Here is an 18,898-nt window from a genome sequence, read left to right as displayed (position 1 = left end):
TTATTTTAGAAAGGATGTCCTGGAACTGGAGAGGGTTCAAAGGAGGTTCACAAAAATGATTCCAGGATTGAACAGCTTGTCATATAAAGAGTGTTTGATGGCTCTGGGCCTGTATTCACTAGAATTCAGAGGAATGAGGGGCGGCCTAATTGAAACCTATTGAATGGTGAAAGGCCTTGATAAAGTGGATGTGCAAAGGTTGTTTCCTATGGTGGGAGTGTCTAAGACCAGAGGGCACAGCCTCAAAATAGAGGGGCATCCTTTTAGAACAGAGATGTGGAGGAAATTCTTGGGCCAGAGAGTGGTGAATCTGTGGAAGTCACTGGCACAGGCAGCGATGGAGGCCTCGTCTTTATGTATACTTAAGGCAGATGGTGATAGATTCCTGACTGGTCAAGGCATGAAGGGATACGGAGAGAAGGCAGGAAATTGGGGCTGAGAGGAAAAATGGACGAGCCACGATGAAATGGCAGAGCAGACTCGGGTTGGATACCAAACATATTTTGTGTGCTCAAGACAGGCTCAGGTTGGCTGTGACTGAGTTGGGTTTCAATTTGATGCCCAGAGAACAGTACTGAGATTCATAGGAAATGGTACTTACGCTGCATGATTTCTCTCTGCTTCCGAACGTACCAGGTGTAGAGCGTGGCCCGTTTCTGATTTTTCATGGGTGTTCCCTTGTTCAGGTGTTGCGACAAGTGAGACTGGTTCAGGCCAGTTGTGTCCACCACTTCACGTTGGGGGATGTTGTGCTGTTGCATGTAGCACTTTATCATCTTTGCTGCCCTCCACGGGTCCTCTCTGTAGACAAGGCAGGGAACCAGACCAGTTACAATTCAGATAGCAATACTTATTGCTTTTGGTTGCATTTGTCTCCTCCCTTCACCTCCCTCCTGACCTGCAGTATATCCACCAAGACCTTCCACATCCGGCACATGACCTCTGAGGAGCTGGTCAGTCGACGTAAAGAGGCTTTTTGCCTGTTTACCACCCGCTCTCGGTTCTGGCATGCCATAAACTTGCAGAATCAAAATCAGAGTCAGAATCAAGTTTAATATCACCGACATACGCCATAAAATTTGTTGTTTTGTGGCAGCAGTACAGTGCATTATATTAAAAACTATATCCACCTACTGTTTTTTTTGGCTCTCCTGCATTATGTCTTGTTTAAGTTTAGAGAAAATAAGGAGTCGGACATTTGATACATCTTTTAAATTTGAGCAAACTTGGCGACCTTTTATTCAATATTTTCATATGATCTAATTCTTTTTACTTTTCCAGTTATTTTTTTTCTCTCTGCAAAGTTTTAGATTGGATCAGAAGGATTTTCCCTTTTTTTTAAACTGTATCCTCAAAATGGACTGCCCAATCCCCTTTTTTTTTGTTTTAGGTTAGTTTAGTGGGGGGAGGGGCTCTCAATAACAGGAAACTTGAGTCTTTTTTTTCTATGAACTGTTAAGAGCAGAAGTGGTTCTCTTGTCTCTTTATATTAGCTTAATACTATATATGATTTTGACAGTGTATAATTCTTTTCTTTGTTTGTACTATTATTGATATATGTATTTGAGATAACCTCTCCTCTGGTCTATATTTATCCTTATTCTTTTGAATCAACAAAAAAAGATTGAAAGGAAAAAACTATAAATTACAATCAGAAACACAATATACTAAAAAAAATTATATTAAATAAGTAGTGCAAAAATAGTGAGGTGGGGTTCATTGTCTGCTCGTAAATCTGATAGCGGAAGGGAAGAAGTTATTCTGAAAAATACAGCATCTGAAATGAGGTGAATATTTTAATTAAAGACCATCAGTCCTGACAAAGGACCTGCAACAAAACTGTAACTTTCAAGGTTTGTTTGCAGAGCCTGGAAGCCTTGCCCTGGACGCACAGAAGTTACAGCGAGAGTATTTCCTGTAGGTTCCCACTCATGACACACCCCACCCCAAACATCATTTCCTCTCAATACTTCTATGGATAAAATTATTTTAAAAAACTGAAGAAGATTATTTGATGCCGCTATGATTTCCGCCACAGTTAATCTTTGTGGGGATTAGTTTTCAAGTGTGGGCGATTAATTCCACCCTGGAATTATGATCCCAGGGAGGGGAAACCTGAGTTCAGTTATCATTCATCATCAGACTGAAGAAGTGTTTGTTTCCTTGGCAGCTGAAGATGACACTAAATATTTATTTTCCATTTATAAGTGTGCATAAATGTTTTGCAGAAACAATGCATTGGCTCCGAACTGTCTTGTGAAATGGCCCAGCAAGCTATTCAGTTTTATCTTCTCTGTGGTGATAAAGCTGATAAACCCAGAATGGCCACCCAGCAATGATTTAGCACTGAATTTGGGCCAAGTCACACACCATCCTGACTTGGAAATATCTTGCTGCTTCTTTATCTGAGCTGTGTCTAAACCTTAGAGCTCCCTCCCAAGCATTACTGTGGGAGAGCCTTAGTCAGAGGGTTGCAATGATTCAGATGAGTGGTTCTAAATAGTATCTCGCTAGACAAATGTATTAAATCAGAGCTACTGTATTCAAGAGCAAAGGAAATCAAAAAAGGCTCACCTTCTACAATCATTGCATCACCTGTTTTACTTTTAATTAGTATTTGGAAGATTAGTATTTGGCAGCACCCAAAGTTCAGCCGTCAGAAAACAGGCTGAGTCACAAAGGGTACTCCAGTAAGTGTGAGTTCACCACGAGGACTGAGGTGGTACAATCATCCTGGATTAATTGACGAATCACAGCAACCCTTTCTGTTTGTGTTGTGCCTCACCCTGGCATGGAGGAGAACCCGAGAGTATGAGCCCTAATTTCCCCCGACCTGTCCCCATTCTGTCCCTTTCCTCTCTCCTCCTGATCAACCCTGTTCCTCCTCCACCCACACCAGTCCCCCCACTCCACCCACACCAGTCCCCCTCCTCCAGCCACTCCATCTCCCATCACCCACATACTCCCCAGACCCACAGCAGCCCAGCTCACCACTCCCCCTGTCCCATTTTCTTTCCTATCAGATTCCAACACCAGCAGCTCTTTGTTGTCTCCACCTACCATCTCCCAGCTTCTGCTTTCCACCCTTTCCTCTCCTGATCTGGAGCCATCTATCACTTGCCAGCTCTTGCTCCACTTCTTCCCTTTCCCTTTATGCTGCCTATTATCTTTATGCCCCTCTATCCCTCTATCTGGTCCGGCTGGTGGTGTAGTGGTATCAACACTGGAATTCGAGGCAGATAGCCCTGAGTTCAAGCCCAGCCGGGTCCCAACCTGGGGAGCAGCAGTGTCTGCACGGAAGAAAGGCTTGGCAATCTACTTCCGTATCTGGCCATGAAAACCCTATGGACCTTACGATCCATGAGTTCATGAAGAGTCAGACTCGACTTAATGACTGAACAACAACAAAATCCTTCAAACCAGGTGAAGGATCTTGACCTGGGATGTTGACTATCCACTTCCCTCCACAGATGCTTCGTCAAATACTGAGTTCCTCTGGTGTTTTTTTTGTCAGTTTATTTTTAGTTCCAGATTCCAGCCTCTACCGTCCCTTGTGCCTCCATTTTCTACTAGAAATGTCTCCTAGATCCCGGGTTCCCAACTTTTTTATTCTATGGACCCCTACCATTAACCGAGGCGTCCGTGGACCTGAGGTTGGGAACCCCTGCCATAGGTAGACTACCATGGAGTTACAGTTTTGAATTTCAAACAAAGTCCTATCTACGAACCTCTAAGAGCCAAAGAAATGCAAGCCAATAGAATTCAAAGGTCAACTGAAGGGTAGTCAATCCGGACCGAGGGAAGCCAACAAGGCCTATATAAATACAAGCACTCCCAGAAAGAAGCACCAATGACTGTGCACTGGCGATGAAACATCTGCCAAACCCAGCAAACATTGAAACATCAAACGTCTCAACCTGAGCTACCAATATTTGTCACCATCCAATAAGTCCTATCCGTCTTATTCTACTGTTCTGGATATGTTAAAACCTGCTGTGAGTACCGTTACATAGTCCTCTTAAAACCTTAAAAGGAGTGACCATTATCAGCTCTCATCCTTGTGTCCAGTAGGCACGTGACTAATTAGCAAACATATTCTTCATAATTTATATCAGCCTCAGATGATGCCACCTGTAACCCTTTTCTTCATTACATGACAAAAATACTTGCTGTAAAACATTAATACAAGAGATTCTGCAGATGCTGGAAATCCAGAATAACGCAGACAAAATGCTGGAGAAACTCAGCAAGGTTGATTGGAGAGATGAGGGGGGTTAGACTATGAGGAGAGATTGAGTCACCTGGGACTGTCGCTGGAATTCAGAACTCAGAAGAATGAGAGGAGATTTTATAGAAACATATAAAATTATGAAAGGGATAGATGAGGTAGAGGCAGGAAAGTTGTTTCCACTGGTAGGGGAGACTAGAACTAGGGGACGTAGCCTCAAGATTCAGCGGAGTAGATTTAGGATGAAGATGAAGAGAAACTGCTTTTCCCAGTGAGTGGTGAATCTGTGGAATTCTCTGCCCAATGAAGCAGTGGAGGCTACCTCAGTAAATATATTTAAGACAAGGTTGGATAGATTTTTACATAGTAGGGGAATTAAGGGTTATGTGGAAAAGGCAGGTAGGTGGAGATGAGTCCATGGCCAGATCAGCCATGATCTTGTTGAATGGTGGAGCAGGCTCGATGGGCCAGATGGCCAACACCTGCTCCTATTTCTTTTGTTCTTAACAAGTTAGTAAGCATCTATGGAGAAGAGTAAAGAGCCAATGTTTCAGGCTGAGTTCTAATGAAAGGGCTTGGCCCAAAACTTCAGCTCTTTCTTCCTCTCCATAGATGCTGCCCGACCTGCTGAGTTCCTCCAGTATTTTGTGTGTGTTGCTATAAAACTTTTTGAAATATTTCAAGGTACTCCGCCTTTGCTTTGGAGGTCCTTGGGGATTGAGGTTCACTTACTTTCACTCTAGTCTTGTGGGTTCTCAGGTGACTGACGAGGTCAAAGTGGGAACTGGGTAGGTGGGCCTGATGTTAGTTTGTGAGGGACAGGCAGGTGGGTAGATTGCAGGATTGGGCAGGTGGATAGATAGTGAGGGTTTGCACTTACGAGTCACTCACCCTGGGGCTCCTTGCACTTCTGATCCATGGATTTGAGGTTCCAAATGCTATATTACAGATGTGGCATTAATTTACAACATGGCAGGGCAGGATTTACTCAATATTTCAGCCCAAAGTTGATGTTCAGGGACCCCCAAGCCTGAGTTGTCAGTTGCTTCGTTCTCAGGAGAGTGAAATCAGAGAATTAGCCATCTTTAGACATTCTTGTAGGCTTCAAAATCTAGTTCAATATGAAGTGTGGGAACAGTTCACCCTCACACAACCTCGGGGAGGGAACGAGTGATATTAACGAGGCATAGAACAAAGTGGAAGTCTTGTTATTATTACAACACGCACACAGCCTCGCTAGCCACCGAGGTTTAGATGCTCTAACTCTCCAGAATATGGATAAGCTGGCGCGGCCCCTGTAAAGATTCAGGGCCACACCACAAATTGGCGGCCACGTTTTAGTGCCAGGATTTTAATATTTAAAGAGCAACTGAACCTCAGTTCAGTGTTCAATCATCAGCTCTACTTGGAGCATCGTCTAGCATCTAGTTTAGTACGCTGTTGTTGTTTCGGTCTCTTATCGTGTCTCAGTTCTAATCTCAGATACTTCAGCACTTAGGCCCTGATCATCCCCTCCCAGGTCTCTTGTCACGGTTATCTCTTAAACAAGTCTCCTCACCTCTGTTATCCTAAACATTCTTCCTAATGACAACCACCTAGTTTCTCCTGACTGTCTACAATCCTTCATATCCAGTTCCACACTGGATCCATCCTACCACCAGCACTGCTGTGTTGAAATCAAGGCCAACTGCACCAATATCATCTCTTCATTCATTCATTTCTGGAGGTTCTGTGGAATGTTTCATTTCCCACGTTTTTTTTCCCTTTCTCCCATGATCGGCACGCATTTAAAGCTCACCTTGCTCTCCACTACGCATCATTTCCTGATTTATTTTTGTCCTCTCTCCCACTCTTTACCCTTTAAGGAGTTTCTTTGTATTGAATAAAGAAAGCTTAATGTAAAACTAAGCAGTGCGCTGTACATTGTTGTGAGAACGGTGGCCACATTAGCGATTGGAATTTGCAATACACTGATTTGTTTAAAATTGTTGCTCAAGTTGAACAAACACTGTGCGTTTCCTTGTTGATCCCATTTTCTTAAAACTCGAGTCCAGTTAAGGGACCTTGTGGGTGGTCCTTTCTCACCCAGACAGTATTAAGTACCTGGAATACACAGACTGAGTGGGTGGTAGAAACAGAGTTACTGAGCATTTAAGATATCTAGACTAACAATTAAATCATTTAAGCTACAAGTCAAGTGCTGGATTAGAATGGATGGATGTCCACTGGTCAGGTTGGACATGGTGGCCAAATGGCCTGTTTCTATGATGAATGATTCTATAACTCAAGTTATAAATTCTCATGAGTAACTGCGTATAGGAATGGTGAAGGCTGAAGATGTTCTTTGCACTGTCTCTGCAGCGACATGTGATAATGTCCGACAAGGACACTAGTGAACTGAAAGCTCAAGCCATTGTATCTCATTCTAAATGTTAGTGGCAACACTAACCCAATTTCTGATTGATACATTTACAGAATACTTGTATAAATGTTTCGAAGACTTTGGTCTATTTCAAAAAGTTCACATGATAATTAGATACAGTTTCTTGACTCCAATAAATTGTAAATTATATTAAATTTAGAAAACCAAATTAATAAATTTAGAAAAATCTATATTAAATGTTGAAAAAATTTAACATGTTGTAGCCACTTTATTAGCTACCTCCTGTACTGAGTGTATGTTCATGGTCTTCCACGTCAAGGTTCGGCATGTTGTCCATTCAGAGATGTTCTTCCGCAACCACTGTTGTCACACGTGGTTATTTGAGTTACAGTCGCCTTCCTGTCAGCTTGAACCAGTCTGACCATTCTCCTCTCAGTCCTCTCATGAAGAAGGCGTTTTTGCCCACAGAACTGCTGCTCACTGGATGTTATTTTTTGTTTCTCGCACCATTCTTTTTAAACTCTAGAGACTGCCACGTGTGAAACTCTCAGGAGATCAGCAGCTTCTGAGATACTCAACCCTCATCTGTCGCCAACAACCATTCCACCGTCAAAATCATCTAGAGCACATCTCTTCCCATTCTGATCTTTGCTCTGAGTAACAACTGAACTCATGGCCATGTCTGCTTTGAGCTGCGGCCACATGATTGACCGATTAGATACTTGCATTAACAAGCAGGTGACTCCTAATAAAGTGGCCGCTAAGTGCAATTTCCTGATGTGTTGTGACTTCTGTACTATCTCTCTTGTTGAAGTAATATTGTTTATGCATTGCGTTAGCATAGTGTATTCCCTTTTTCTAAGAGATTAATTGAAGTTTAGTGACTGTGGAGCTGAATCGAAAACAGCTGATCATGTCAATGTCTCTGAGCATGAATTTAAAATTAAAGGAAGAAATAAAATGCAAACGATCATGTTTCAGGTCAAGCAGAACATAGATTTAACTATGAAACATAAAAGAACACCCAAACAACACGAGCAGGAGCTTCAAGATTGCCTTGACATTCAATATGATCTGCCCTAGGCTTCCACTTCTCTGTTGTCTCAACTCACCCGTTCTCTCAAAATGTATTTAACTATTTTAAACACCTCTAACTAGCTAGTCTCTGCAACTCTCCAGAATTCCAGAGGTGCATGACCTTCTGTGAGGAGAACCATCTACCTTGGTTTTAAATGGCTGGCCTGTCACCCACCCCCAACACACACAAACACACACACACACACACACACACACACACACACACACACACACACACACACACACACATACCTCACTCCTTCCCCTCCAAAGCTGGCTGCTGCACAAAATTTGAATAAACAACATTGAAAATTTGCCTTTATATTAAAAAGGGTCATTGTACAAGTACACAAGGAACAACCGAAACAACCTCAATAAAAGAGGGCACAAATACACCTGTTCACCAAACAAGGGGTCCATACAGATTCAGTGAAACGCAGGGATCGTACAGTGAAAAGGGGTCTGAAGCAGATTCAATAGCAACATTGACAGGAAGATAATGTGGCACTGCGCAATATGAACGGGGGAGTGGAAGCGATTGGAGCCAGCACAGGTATAGTGAGTGAAATAATATTATTTTCTGCTTGATGATTGCATGAATTTAAAAGTATCACAGAGTGAAATATTTGAATGTTCTAATATCAGCCCTGTTGCAGAGTCTCAACTCAAAACGTTGACCATCCTTGTGGCTCCACAGATGCTGCCTGACTACACTGAGCTCCCCCAGGTGCTCCTGGTAAGGCTGGTATTTCATGTCAGTTGCAGAGAGTGACACCACAAGCCCAATGTGAGAGAAGGTAAGCAGGGTGTTTCTTCTGTTAAGAATATGGGTATTTTTCATCAGAGTCCTGAAGAATGCTCTCGGGCCAAAACGCCGACTGTTTACTTATTGGATTTCCAGCGTCTGCAGACTTCCTTCTGTTTGTTCTGTTACAGGTTCGTAGGGAGAGTTTAGGGGACAGAATGGGAATTAAGGGTCACGTTTGAATTTAGGGGCAAGGATGTGGGGGGATTGGATGACAAGCCAGAGTCTAAGTCTAAGTCTAAGCCTCTGCTCTGTGTTCAAAGGCCAGCAGCAAGACTGGACCTTGAAGCCTAACTTTCAGAGTCCTGTCATCGGTGAGTTCAGCGTTCAAGGCCTGGATCTGGATCTGAATCTAAATCGAATGAGCAGAGGGTTTTGTGTGTTAAGAATGCTTGGAACTGCATCACTGTAAATAACTTTATGGATTTAGTCGGGGATTTAAATAGGCAAGACATAGAAGGATAGGGACCTAATATTGGCAAATTGGATTAGCATCAATGGGCTACAAGGTTGGCGTAGATGTGGTGGACCAAAGGCCTACTTCTATGCTGTACAACTATACAGCGTATTGAGTTTATCTCGTATGATTACCCCTCCCCTACAATTAGCAGGAAAGATAATCCTGACTTTATCCGGGAATGTTGCTGTAGCTCAGCTTATGAGTTCTACTTGCGACAGTTTATCAAGACTCTCTTTAAATAAATGCCGGTTGCCAAGTAACCTGACTGTGTTTGTTGCAATACTTGCCACCCAGCCTCTTCCCATTCAGTACTGACAGCAACCATCAATGGCTGTTTCGTTGCTCATTCCTAACTCCAGCTGTCTGGCCAGCACCAGATGCCACATCAGATAAAGGCAGCACATTCCTTCCTTAAATTGCAATAAACTTGTAACAGTTTTGCTGAGGACAGCTAGTACGGTTGTGAGCCCACAGCTCTAAGTTCCAGGTTGTCCCATCCTGACAATCACCCCCCCCATGTGACTATGTGGAGTTTGCATGCACTCCCTGTAACCTCGCAGTTTTCACTCGATGCTCTGGTTTTCTCCCACAACCAGCATTGGTAGGTTGACTGACTACACAAGGTTGTTCGGAATGTGTAGGTGAGCAGTTGAATCTGGGGGAATTGATGGGACCATTGGGAGAATAAAATGGGATCAGTGTAGATGGGTCAGCACAATTGGATGGGCTGAAAGGCCTACTTCTACACTATATGATTCTATGAGCTTCATTCGTGCCAGCATTTTACTTAATTAAAAATACCCAATTCACATTTCCCACTTCTCATTTCAACTCAGACTCTTTGAACAAGTCAGTAACCTAAGCACTCTCAAATGCAAGGGTTCTTACTCCTGCAGAAACCAGGGACCACATCCAAACTGGCTATTCCAAAATTTGAACCTCCCTCAAGAAACTGCCCCATTGAATAACGATACCCTTCTACACCGGAACCTTCTGACCAGACGCGGTATTCACAGTGTTGACTTCCCCGCAGTTAGACAATCCACTTCAGTGCAGTGAAAAGAGCTACTTTTTAATCAGAGCAGCCATCGAGATTCTAAAGACAGAGTTTCACAGCAGTTTTTTTCTGATTCGAGGAATGACCAATCAACAGGAAGGATTCATTAGAAAGGGCCAATAAGAATAATTCAAGTGTGAGCGGAGTGGCCATTCATTTGGAGTGTGCCAGTCTGTAGAGTGGCTTGGGCCCATCAGGCTCAGGTGAAGAACACTGTCTTGTAAGTTACTCTCCCTCTGTCCTTATTTCTTCATTCCTCACCTGTTAAGGCATAGCAGGTTAGTGAGAATGGCTCCACGGCAGTGTCCTGTACTGTGTGTGGGATATGGGAAGACTGGGAGACGTCCAGTCTCCCGGAAAAACACATCTGCACCAGGTACATCGAGCTGCAGCTCCTGAGAGAACGTATTAAGGAACTGGAGCTGTAGCTAGTTGACATTCAACTCATACAGGAGAATGAAGAGGTGATAGACAGGATCTGCAGGGAGGTAGTCACTGCTAGATCGCAGGAGACAGGTAACTGGGTGACTGTCAGGAGAAGGAGGGGAAATGCATAGCCAGTGCAGAGTAGACCTGTGGCTATTCCCCTCAATAATAAATATATAACTTTAGATACTGCTGAAGGGGACAACCTACCAGAGGGGAGTCACAGTGACTGGGTCTCTGCCACTGCGTCTGGTGCTGTGGCTTAGAAGAGCAGAGAGGTGAAGAGCACTGCAGTGTTGAAAGGAGATTCCACAGTCAGAGGAACAGAGACGAGGTTCTGTGGGCGCGATACAGACACCTGGATGTTATGTTGCCTCCCTGCTGCCAGGATCAGGGATGCCTTGGATTGGGTCCATGGCATTCTCAAGGGCAAGGATCAGTAACCACAAGTCTTAGTGCATATTGATGTAGTTACACAAGGTGAGGTGGTCCTGAAGAGAGATTTTAGGGAGCTGGGTAGAAAGCTGAGAAACAGGACCTCCAGGATTGCTGCCTGTGCCACGTGCCAGTGAGGGTAAGATTCGGCAGGTGAATATGTGACTGAGGAACTGGTGCAGGGGGCAGGGGTTCAGGTTTATGGATCATTAGGATCTCTTCTGGGGAAGGTGTGACCTGTACAAAAGGGGCGGGCTGCACCTGAACCCAAGTGAGTCCAATATCCTTGTGCGCAGGTTGGCTAGGGTTGTTCAGGTGGGTTTAAACTAATTTGGCAGGGGATAGGAACCAGATTGATGGTGCTGAAGATGAGGTAGTTGATTTACAAACAGAGGCAGTGTGTAGTGAGACTCTTAGCAAGGAGAAGCTGATGACTGGGCAAAATTGCAGTCAACAAATGAGTTGCAATGTAAAAGGTGGACAAAATCGAAAAGGGTGAATACCGGACTGAAGGTGTTATACTTGAATATGTGCAGTTTTCAGAATGGGGTATATGAATTTGCAGCACAGTTACAGATTGGCATGCACGATGTTGTAGGCATCACTGAATCATGGCTGAAAGGAGATTATAATTGGGAGATTAATGTCCAAGGACAGAGGGGGCGATGTTGCTCTGTTGGTAAAAAATGAAATCAAATCATGAGAAAAAGGTGACATGGGTCAGAAGGTGTTGAATCATTGTGGGCAGAGCCAAGGAACTGAAAGGGTAAAAAGTCACTGATGGGAATTGCATAAGGATGTGGGCTACAAATTACAATGGGAGATAGAAAATGCATGCCGAAAGAGCAATGTTACAATAGTCACGGGGGAGTTCAATATGCAAGTAGATTGGGAAAATCATGTTGGTGCTGGATTCCAAGACGGAGAGTTTCTAGAAAGCCTATGAGATGGCTTTTTAGAGCAGCTTGTGGTTAAGTCCATTAGTATATCAGCTATTCTGGGTGTTGTGCAATGAATCAGAATTAATGAGAAAGCTTAAGTTAAAAGAACCCTTGGGGCAAGTGACCATAATTTGATTGAATTCACCCTGAAATTTGAGAAGGAGAAGTTAGTCAGATGTATCAGTATTACAGTGGAGCAAAGGGAATTACAGAGGTATGAGAGAGGAGTTGGACAAAATTGATCCGATTAGAGCAATGGCAGGGATGACGGCAGAGCAGCAATGGCTGGAATTTCTGGAAGCAATTCAGGAGGCACAGGATATATACATCCCAAAGAGGAAGAAGTATTCTAAAGGCAAGATGACATAACTGCAGCTAACAAGAGAAGTCATAGCCAACATGAAAGCCAAAGAGGGTAAGTAATTGAGCAACAGTTAGTGGGAAGTCAGAGGATTAAGAAGCTTTCAAATACCAACAGAAGGCAACAAAAAAAGTCATTAAGAAAGAAAAGATGGAATACAAAAGTAAGCTAGCCAATAATATTAAGGAGGATACCAAAAGTTTCTTCAGATACATAAAGTGTAAAAGAGAGGTGAGAGTGGATATCAGACCACTGGAAAATGATGCTGGAGAGGTAGTAATGGAGACAAGGAAATAGTGGATGAACTAAATAAATATTTTGTATCAGTCTTCACTATGGAAGACACTAGCAGTATGGTGGAAGTTCCAGGTGTCAGGGGTCATGAAGTGTGTGAAGTTACCATTACTAGGGAGAAGATTCTTGGGAAACTGAAAGGTCTGAAGGTAGATAAGTCACCTGGACCAGATGGTGTACAACCCAGAGTTCTGAAGCAGGTGGCTGAAGAGATTGTGGAGGCATTAGTAGTAATCTCTCAAGAAGCACTAAATTCTGGAATGGTCACTCCACTCTTCAAGAAGGGAAAGAAGCAGAAGAAAGGAAACTATAGGCCAGTTAGTCTGACTTCAGTGTTGGGAAGACATGATTATGAAGACACGTAGTCCTCTTTTATTGTCATTTAGTAATTGTTAAGGATGTGGTTTTGGGGTTCTTGAAGCCTCATGATAAAATAGACTGTAGTCAGCATGGCTTTCTCAAGAGAAAATCTTGCTTGACAAACCTGTTGGAATTCTTCAAAGAAATAACAAACAGGATAGACAAAGGAGAATTGGCTGATGTCGTGTGCTTGGATTTTCAGAAGGTCTTTGACAAAGTGCTACACATGAGGCTGCTTAACAAGCTACAAACCTATGGTATTATAGGGATGATTCTAGCATGGATAAAGCTGTGATTGACTGGCAGGAGGCAAAGAGTGGCAATAAAGGGAGCCTTTTCTGGTTGGCTGCCAGTGACTAGTGGTGTTCCACATGGGTCTGTGTTGGGACCGATTCTTTTTACGTTACATGTCAATGATTTGGATGATGGAATTGATGGTTTTGTTGCAAAGTTTGCAGACAATACAACAAAACAAAGATCAGTGCAAGGGCAGGTAGTTTTGAGGAAGTAGAGAGGCTACAGAAGAACAGACAGATTAGGAGAATGGGCAAAGAAGTGGCAGGTGGAATACAGTGTCGGGAAGTGTATGATCATGCACTTTGGTAGAAGAAATGAACATGTTGACTAATTTCTAAATGGAAAGAAAGTACAAAAGACTGAGATACAAAAGGACTTGGGAGTGCTTGTACCGGATTCTCTAAAGGTTTATTTGCAGGTTGAACCTGTGGTGGAGAAGGCAAATGGCATGCTAACATTAATTTCAAGAGCAAACAAGAGAAAATCTGCAAATGCTGGAAATCCAAGCACCACACACAAAATGCCAGAGGAACTCAGCAGGCCAGGCAGCATCTATGGAAAAGAGTACAGTCGATATTTCGGGCCGATACCCTGCTGGTGGGTCTCGGCCTGAAATGTCGACTGTACTCTTTTCCATAGATGCTGCCTGGCTTGCTGAGTTCCTCCGGCATATTGTGTGTGTTGCATTCATTTCAAGAAGACTAGAATCTAAAACCAAGGATGTAATGTTGAGATTTTATAAAGCACTGGTGGGGTCTCACTTGGAGTATTGTGAGCAGTTTTGGGCCCCTGACCTTAGAAAGGATGTGCTGAAACTGGAGAAGTTTCAAAGGAGGTTCATGAAAATGATTAACACAAGGAAATCTGCAGATGCTGGAAATTCAAGCAACACACACAAAATGCTGGTAGAATGCAGCAGTCCAGACAGCATCCATAGGAAGAAGCACAGTCGATGTTTCAGGCCGAGACCCTTCGTCAGGAATCATGAAAATGATTCCAGGTTTGAACTGATTGTCATATGAAGAGCGTTTGATGGCTCTGGGCCTGTATTCACTGGAATTCAGAAGAATGAGGGGTGACCTCACTGAAACCTATTGAATCGTGAAAGGCCTTGATGGAGTGGATGTAAAGAGGATATTTCCTGTGGTGGGAGAGTACGAGACCAGAGGACACAGTCTCAAAATAGAGGGGCATCCTTTTTGAACGGAGATGAGGAGGAATTCCTTTAGCCAGCGAGTGGTGAATCTGTGAAACTCTTTGCCACGGGCAGCATCTGTGGAGGCCAAGTCTGTACGCACATTTAAGGCAGAGGTTGGTAGATTCTTGATTGGTCAGGGTGTGAAGGGATGCAGGAGAAGGCAGGAGATTGGTGCTGAAAGGTAAAATGATGAAGTGGTGGAATAGACTCGATGGGCCAAATGGCATAATTTTGTTCCTATGTCTTCTGCTCTTCTAAGCAGACTGCCGTCTGTGAAATTGACCAATTCAGAATAGCAGCTAAATTCAAATGGAGCAGCAACATAAATGGATCAAAAGACATGGAGATATTTGTGATATTTTAACCTGGTTGTATTGATAGCTGACATGAAACAAGATGCGGCCAAATGGAACTGGATCTCCTTACAGCTGCTAACTGATATAATTGAAGGAGGTCTCTGTCAATCCTTCTTGGATAAAATGCCACTGCATTTCCCGGAGATTAAATACTATAACACATGCTTCATTGATCTGCACCCTACACCTGTCACTAAATATAAGGACTATTTCATAATTCCTTTGGGAGTCTATGATTGTCTTGTGTCAAGAGAGGAAATACCATTGGAGATTTATAAAACAAAATCCAGTAGTCGGCTAACCTAATGCCAAACAGACGTAGTAATTAATTCAATTTAAGGGCATTCAAGCACATGAATTATAAATATATTCCCTTATCTTTGATGATATCTTTATTTAATTGACTACAAAATACATATTGTCTATTATAGAAATATTGCGAAAGACCCAAAGGAAAGATATCTGTTCTTGGTTGGTTGAATTTATAGTAATTGAAATTTGGTGCTAACATTCCCAGTAAATTCTTTTAAATGAAGAAATGTGAGCTGCATTCATTCAACATCTTTGCTAAGCTAAAACTAAAAGGAAGAGATTCTTCCCTAGAGCATTTTCAAGCTGCTTTTACACAAAACTTGTAACTAACTTTGTTCTCCAAATAAAGGGGGCTTTTGGTTGTTGGAGTGAACATTGAAAAAAACAGCTAATTTCCAGTTTTCGCAAGAACATTGATTTCGATGGAGCAACTATTCATGCAACTATTCGTGTATGGAAGATGTAACAGATGAACTTGATCTAGTCTTCACCGACATCGATGCATTTGAAGATTCCATCAGAGGTCACTATGCAGTAATCAAAAAAGGCAGTGGACCCAGGCCTTCACACATCAAAGTTGCTGGTGAACGCAGCAGGCCAGGCAGCATCTCTAGGAAGAGGTACAGTCGACGCACGGAATTCTGCAGATGCTGGAAATTCAAGCGACACACATCAAAGTTGCTGGTGAACGCAGACCCAGGCCTTGTACAGTTTCCAAAGAGAAGTGTGTACTGTCAGAAATGTACAAGAAAAACATCAATCATTTAAAGTGAAGAGATGTCGCTTCAGTGGAACTCTATCATTATATACCTCCATTCTTTACCTCAATTTACCTCCTACACATCCACTTCCAACATTAACAAGCAGAGCCATGGAACCATAATTTAGGGCGGTTGGAGGGCAGTTGATGTGAAATAAAATAGTTTGAGTAGGATCAATGCAAGGAGACGTTTGATGGTCAGCGTATTCCCATTGGGCTGAAAGGACTGTTTCCACCAATGATCCAATGGCATGAGGTGTCCAACAAGAAGACTATCAACTCCTCGACAAGCTGGTCGTGAAGAGAATAACTAAGTCCACTATCATGACCTCTGGAGAACAAGTATCTCCAGACTCGCTGACCCTCTATTTCCACCCACAACCCCCAAGTAAATAAATTAGAGACCAAATTCCTCGAGTTCAAATTTACTTCTAATTCCAGGGGTGGCCTTGCTCTCTGGTTTGGCTTGTCTTTTGTGTAGAAAGCAGAACCATGTGATACAGCTGCCTACTGGCACCAATAACTTTAAGAATCACAGAAGCAGCATGAAGTTCCTTGTGGAACAAGAGGTGTTAACCCAAAGGGCTTATGCTGGAAAGCTAAAAGATGCCTTAATCATTTGGTACCAATTCAAACTTATGTTCAAACAGAATACTCTGACACCTCAAACAACTGCTTGATACTGAAAGGCTGAGTGCAAATTGCAGAGAACCAAAATATAAGGTTTTGTTTCAGTTCAACGACTGGAGAAAGCACTCCAAAATTCCCATTCTGAGAGAGTGTCACAGTATACAGAGTTTACTTCCCTCTGCAGCGTCCATTATATGCAGTACAGTAAGGGGTTGTCACCAGTTCTTTGCTGGCTTGGATGAAGGGTTCATGATGTAAAAGGCCTTTCACAAAAGCTGATTGCTTCCGTTAACAAAGACACTTCAGTTGTGGTTGTTCCAGTAGCTCTTCTTCGCCCACCACTCTCTCCATTCCCTGTTTAGTTTTTATTTCTTTATTTTTTCATTTCCCCATGGGAGGTCGGAAATGTATAACAGATACTGTGCCCGAATCAAGAATGGTGTAACCAGGGTGAATTGAGTAAGAGGGGTCATGTTGCAAATGGCTGGTGATGATGGGAAGTTATTTTGCAATATATCAGTGGAAAGACTAAGAGTTTATAATGAGGATGTACACTGTCAGTATTCCAGCTGATTCTGCTTACGATGTGATGGAGATAAAGGAAGAGAAACAGAATCTGGACACAACTAACACTGAGTGGCTTACATTAAAACTGGGTATTTATTTATTTTTTTTATTTACTACACAGTTACAGGCTCTTCCAGCTCAACAAGCCCACGCTGCTTGATTACAGCAGCGGTCCCCAACCACCGGGCTGCGGGCCGGTACCGGGCTGCAAAGCATGTGCTACCGGGGCACGAGGAAACGATATGATTTGATGATATGAAACGATATGAGTCAGCTGCACCTTTCCTCATTCCCTGTCACGCACTGCTGAACTTGAAATAACCTACCAAATCATACCAAATAACACATAAAACCTAAAATAACGCTAATATATAGTAAAAGTAGGAATGATATGATAAACGCACAGCCTATATAAAGTAGAAATAATGTATGTACAGTGTAGTTTCACTTAACAGAATTGGGAAGATTAAGCCAAAACCGATTTGTAGAAAAAAAAAATCGGCACGTACACGCATGCGTACACAGGTGCCCACGCAAGGCTTCATAGTCATGGCAGTCTTTCTCGGGGTAAACACAAGTGTCCCATATTTGACTGCTACTTTTGTCCCTTATTTGGGAGTAAGAAAGTTGGCAACCCTATCTGAACACTTCCCCACCCCCCCACCCCCACCGTTGGCCAGTCCGCAAGAATATTGTCAATATTAAACCGGTCTGCGATGTGAAAAAGGTTGGGGAGCCCTGGATTACATCCATGAGACCAATTAACCTAATAAACTGTAAATCTTTGGACTGTGGGAGGAAACCGGAGCACCTGGAGGAAACCCGAGCACCCGGAGGAAACCCACGTGCCACGGGGAGAATGTACAAGCTCCTTACAGACAGCGGGTAGAATTGAACCTAGGTCGCTGGCGGCATAGAGCATTACACTAACTGCTTTGCTACCGTGCTCTAGTGATGGCATCTGTGTATCAGGAATTGAAGAGTCACATCATAATCTTTGATATACTGTCTTCCCAATTTCTGTTTCGTGCTCTCACTGAAACCTAGTGAAGAAGGTTGGTTTTCTATCTGAAGTTATAAACTAGATATGCAAAAATCGCAAAGTGATTTTACCTTTGTGTGCAGAGGATTTTGTCTGTGTGTATTGCCCTTGTTAAGGTTTCTATTGCTCTACTGTAGGTATTTCATTTCAGCAGTTTCTGCGAAAGCAGTGTGTCCTGTTGATAGAATGTTTTGGTTTTGGCTCAAGGTAAGAAGCCCTGCTCTTCAGCTTAGAACAGTTGGTGTCAGCCAATCAGGCTGGTGGGATCTGGAGAAAGTCGTAGACAGAGTGAGGCAGAGAAAGTCCAGTTTGGAGTCTCTGGCGAGAGCTGCCGATCGGGACAGAAGGGAAGATGCCGCAGGGTCCCCATTGCAAGAAGTGCTTTGTGCAGATGAATGGCTCCAAGGAGGAAAGACTATGCTCCTGAGAAAGAGAGAGAGCCAGTTTGCTCGAAATGGTCTTCGAGGGGAGTTCGAAAATGTTGTGGGTGTTTTCATGCAGACCATGGGTCCAAAATGTGGGTAAGAGATACAGCCCCGAATACCCTGTTTTGGAAGAGATGAGCTCCAACAGTTGTGTGCACATTGGACTGCTTTTCCTGTAATGGGCCCTTTTCTTTTCTCTTCCTTTTTCCTAATAACTGTTCAGCAAAGCTGAAATTAGTAAGTATACTTTCTTTATACTTTTATGCTCTGTTGATCTGTTATTTCTTGCTAACTGATAATTGTGTATGGGCAGTATTTACGCAGCATTCGCTCAGATTGAGGTTTCTTTAATTAGAACGCCACGACGCTCCTGCTTGGTCGAATCCCAAATCATACCGACCCTAGACGTACGTTGTTTATGAAGGTGGCCCTTCTCACCACTGAGTCACGTGGCTGTGAGCAGAGGTAGCTAATGAGCCAAGTC

General features: G+C 43.1%; 1 protein-coding gene across 2 annotated transcripts in view; it reads right to left on the bottom strand.

Annotated features, from left to right (window-relative positions):
* Positions 1-18,898, bottom strand: part of LOC140190675 (hepatocyte nuclear factor 1-alpha-like) — a 222,847-nt gene that overhangs the window by 188,333 nt on the left and 15,616 nt on the right. For both annotated transcript variants that reach the window (XM_072247446.1, XM_072247447.1), the window contains exon 2: positions 602-801. In XM_072247446.1, coding sequence (XP_072103547.1) covers positions 602-801 — 200 coding nt within the window. The remainder of the gene's footprint in view (positions 1-601; positions 802-18,898) is intronic.

The sequence above is a fragment of the Mobula birostris genome, chromosome 31 (assembly GCF_030028105.1).
Source record: "Mobula birostris isolate sMobBir1 chromosome 31, sMobBir1.hap1, whole genome shotgun sequence".
Taxonomy (NCBI): domain Eukaryota; kingdom Metazoa; phylum Chordata; class Chondrichthyes; order Myliobatiformes; family Myliobatidae; genus Mobula; species Mobula birostris.
This window is presented reverse-complemented; position numbering and strand designations above follow the sequence as displayed.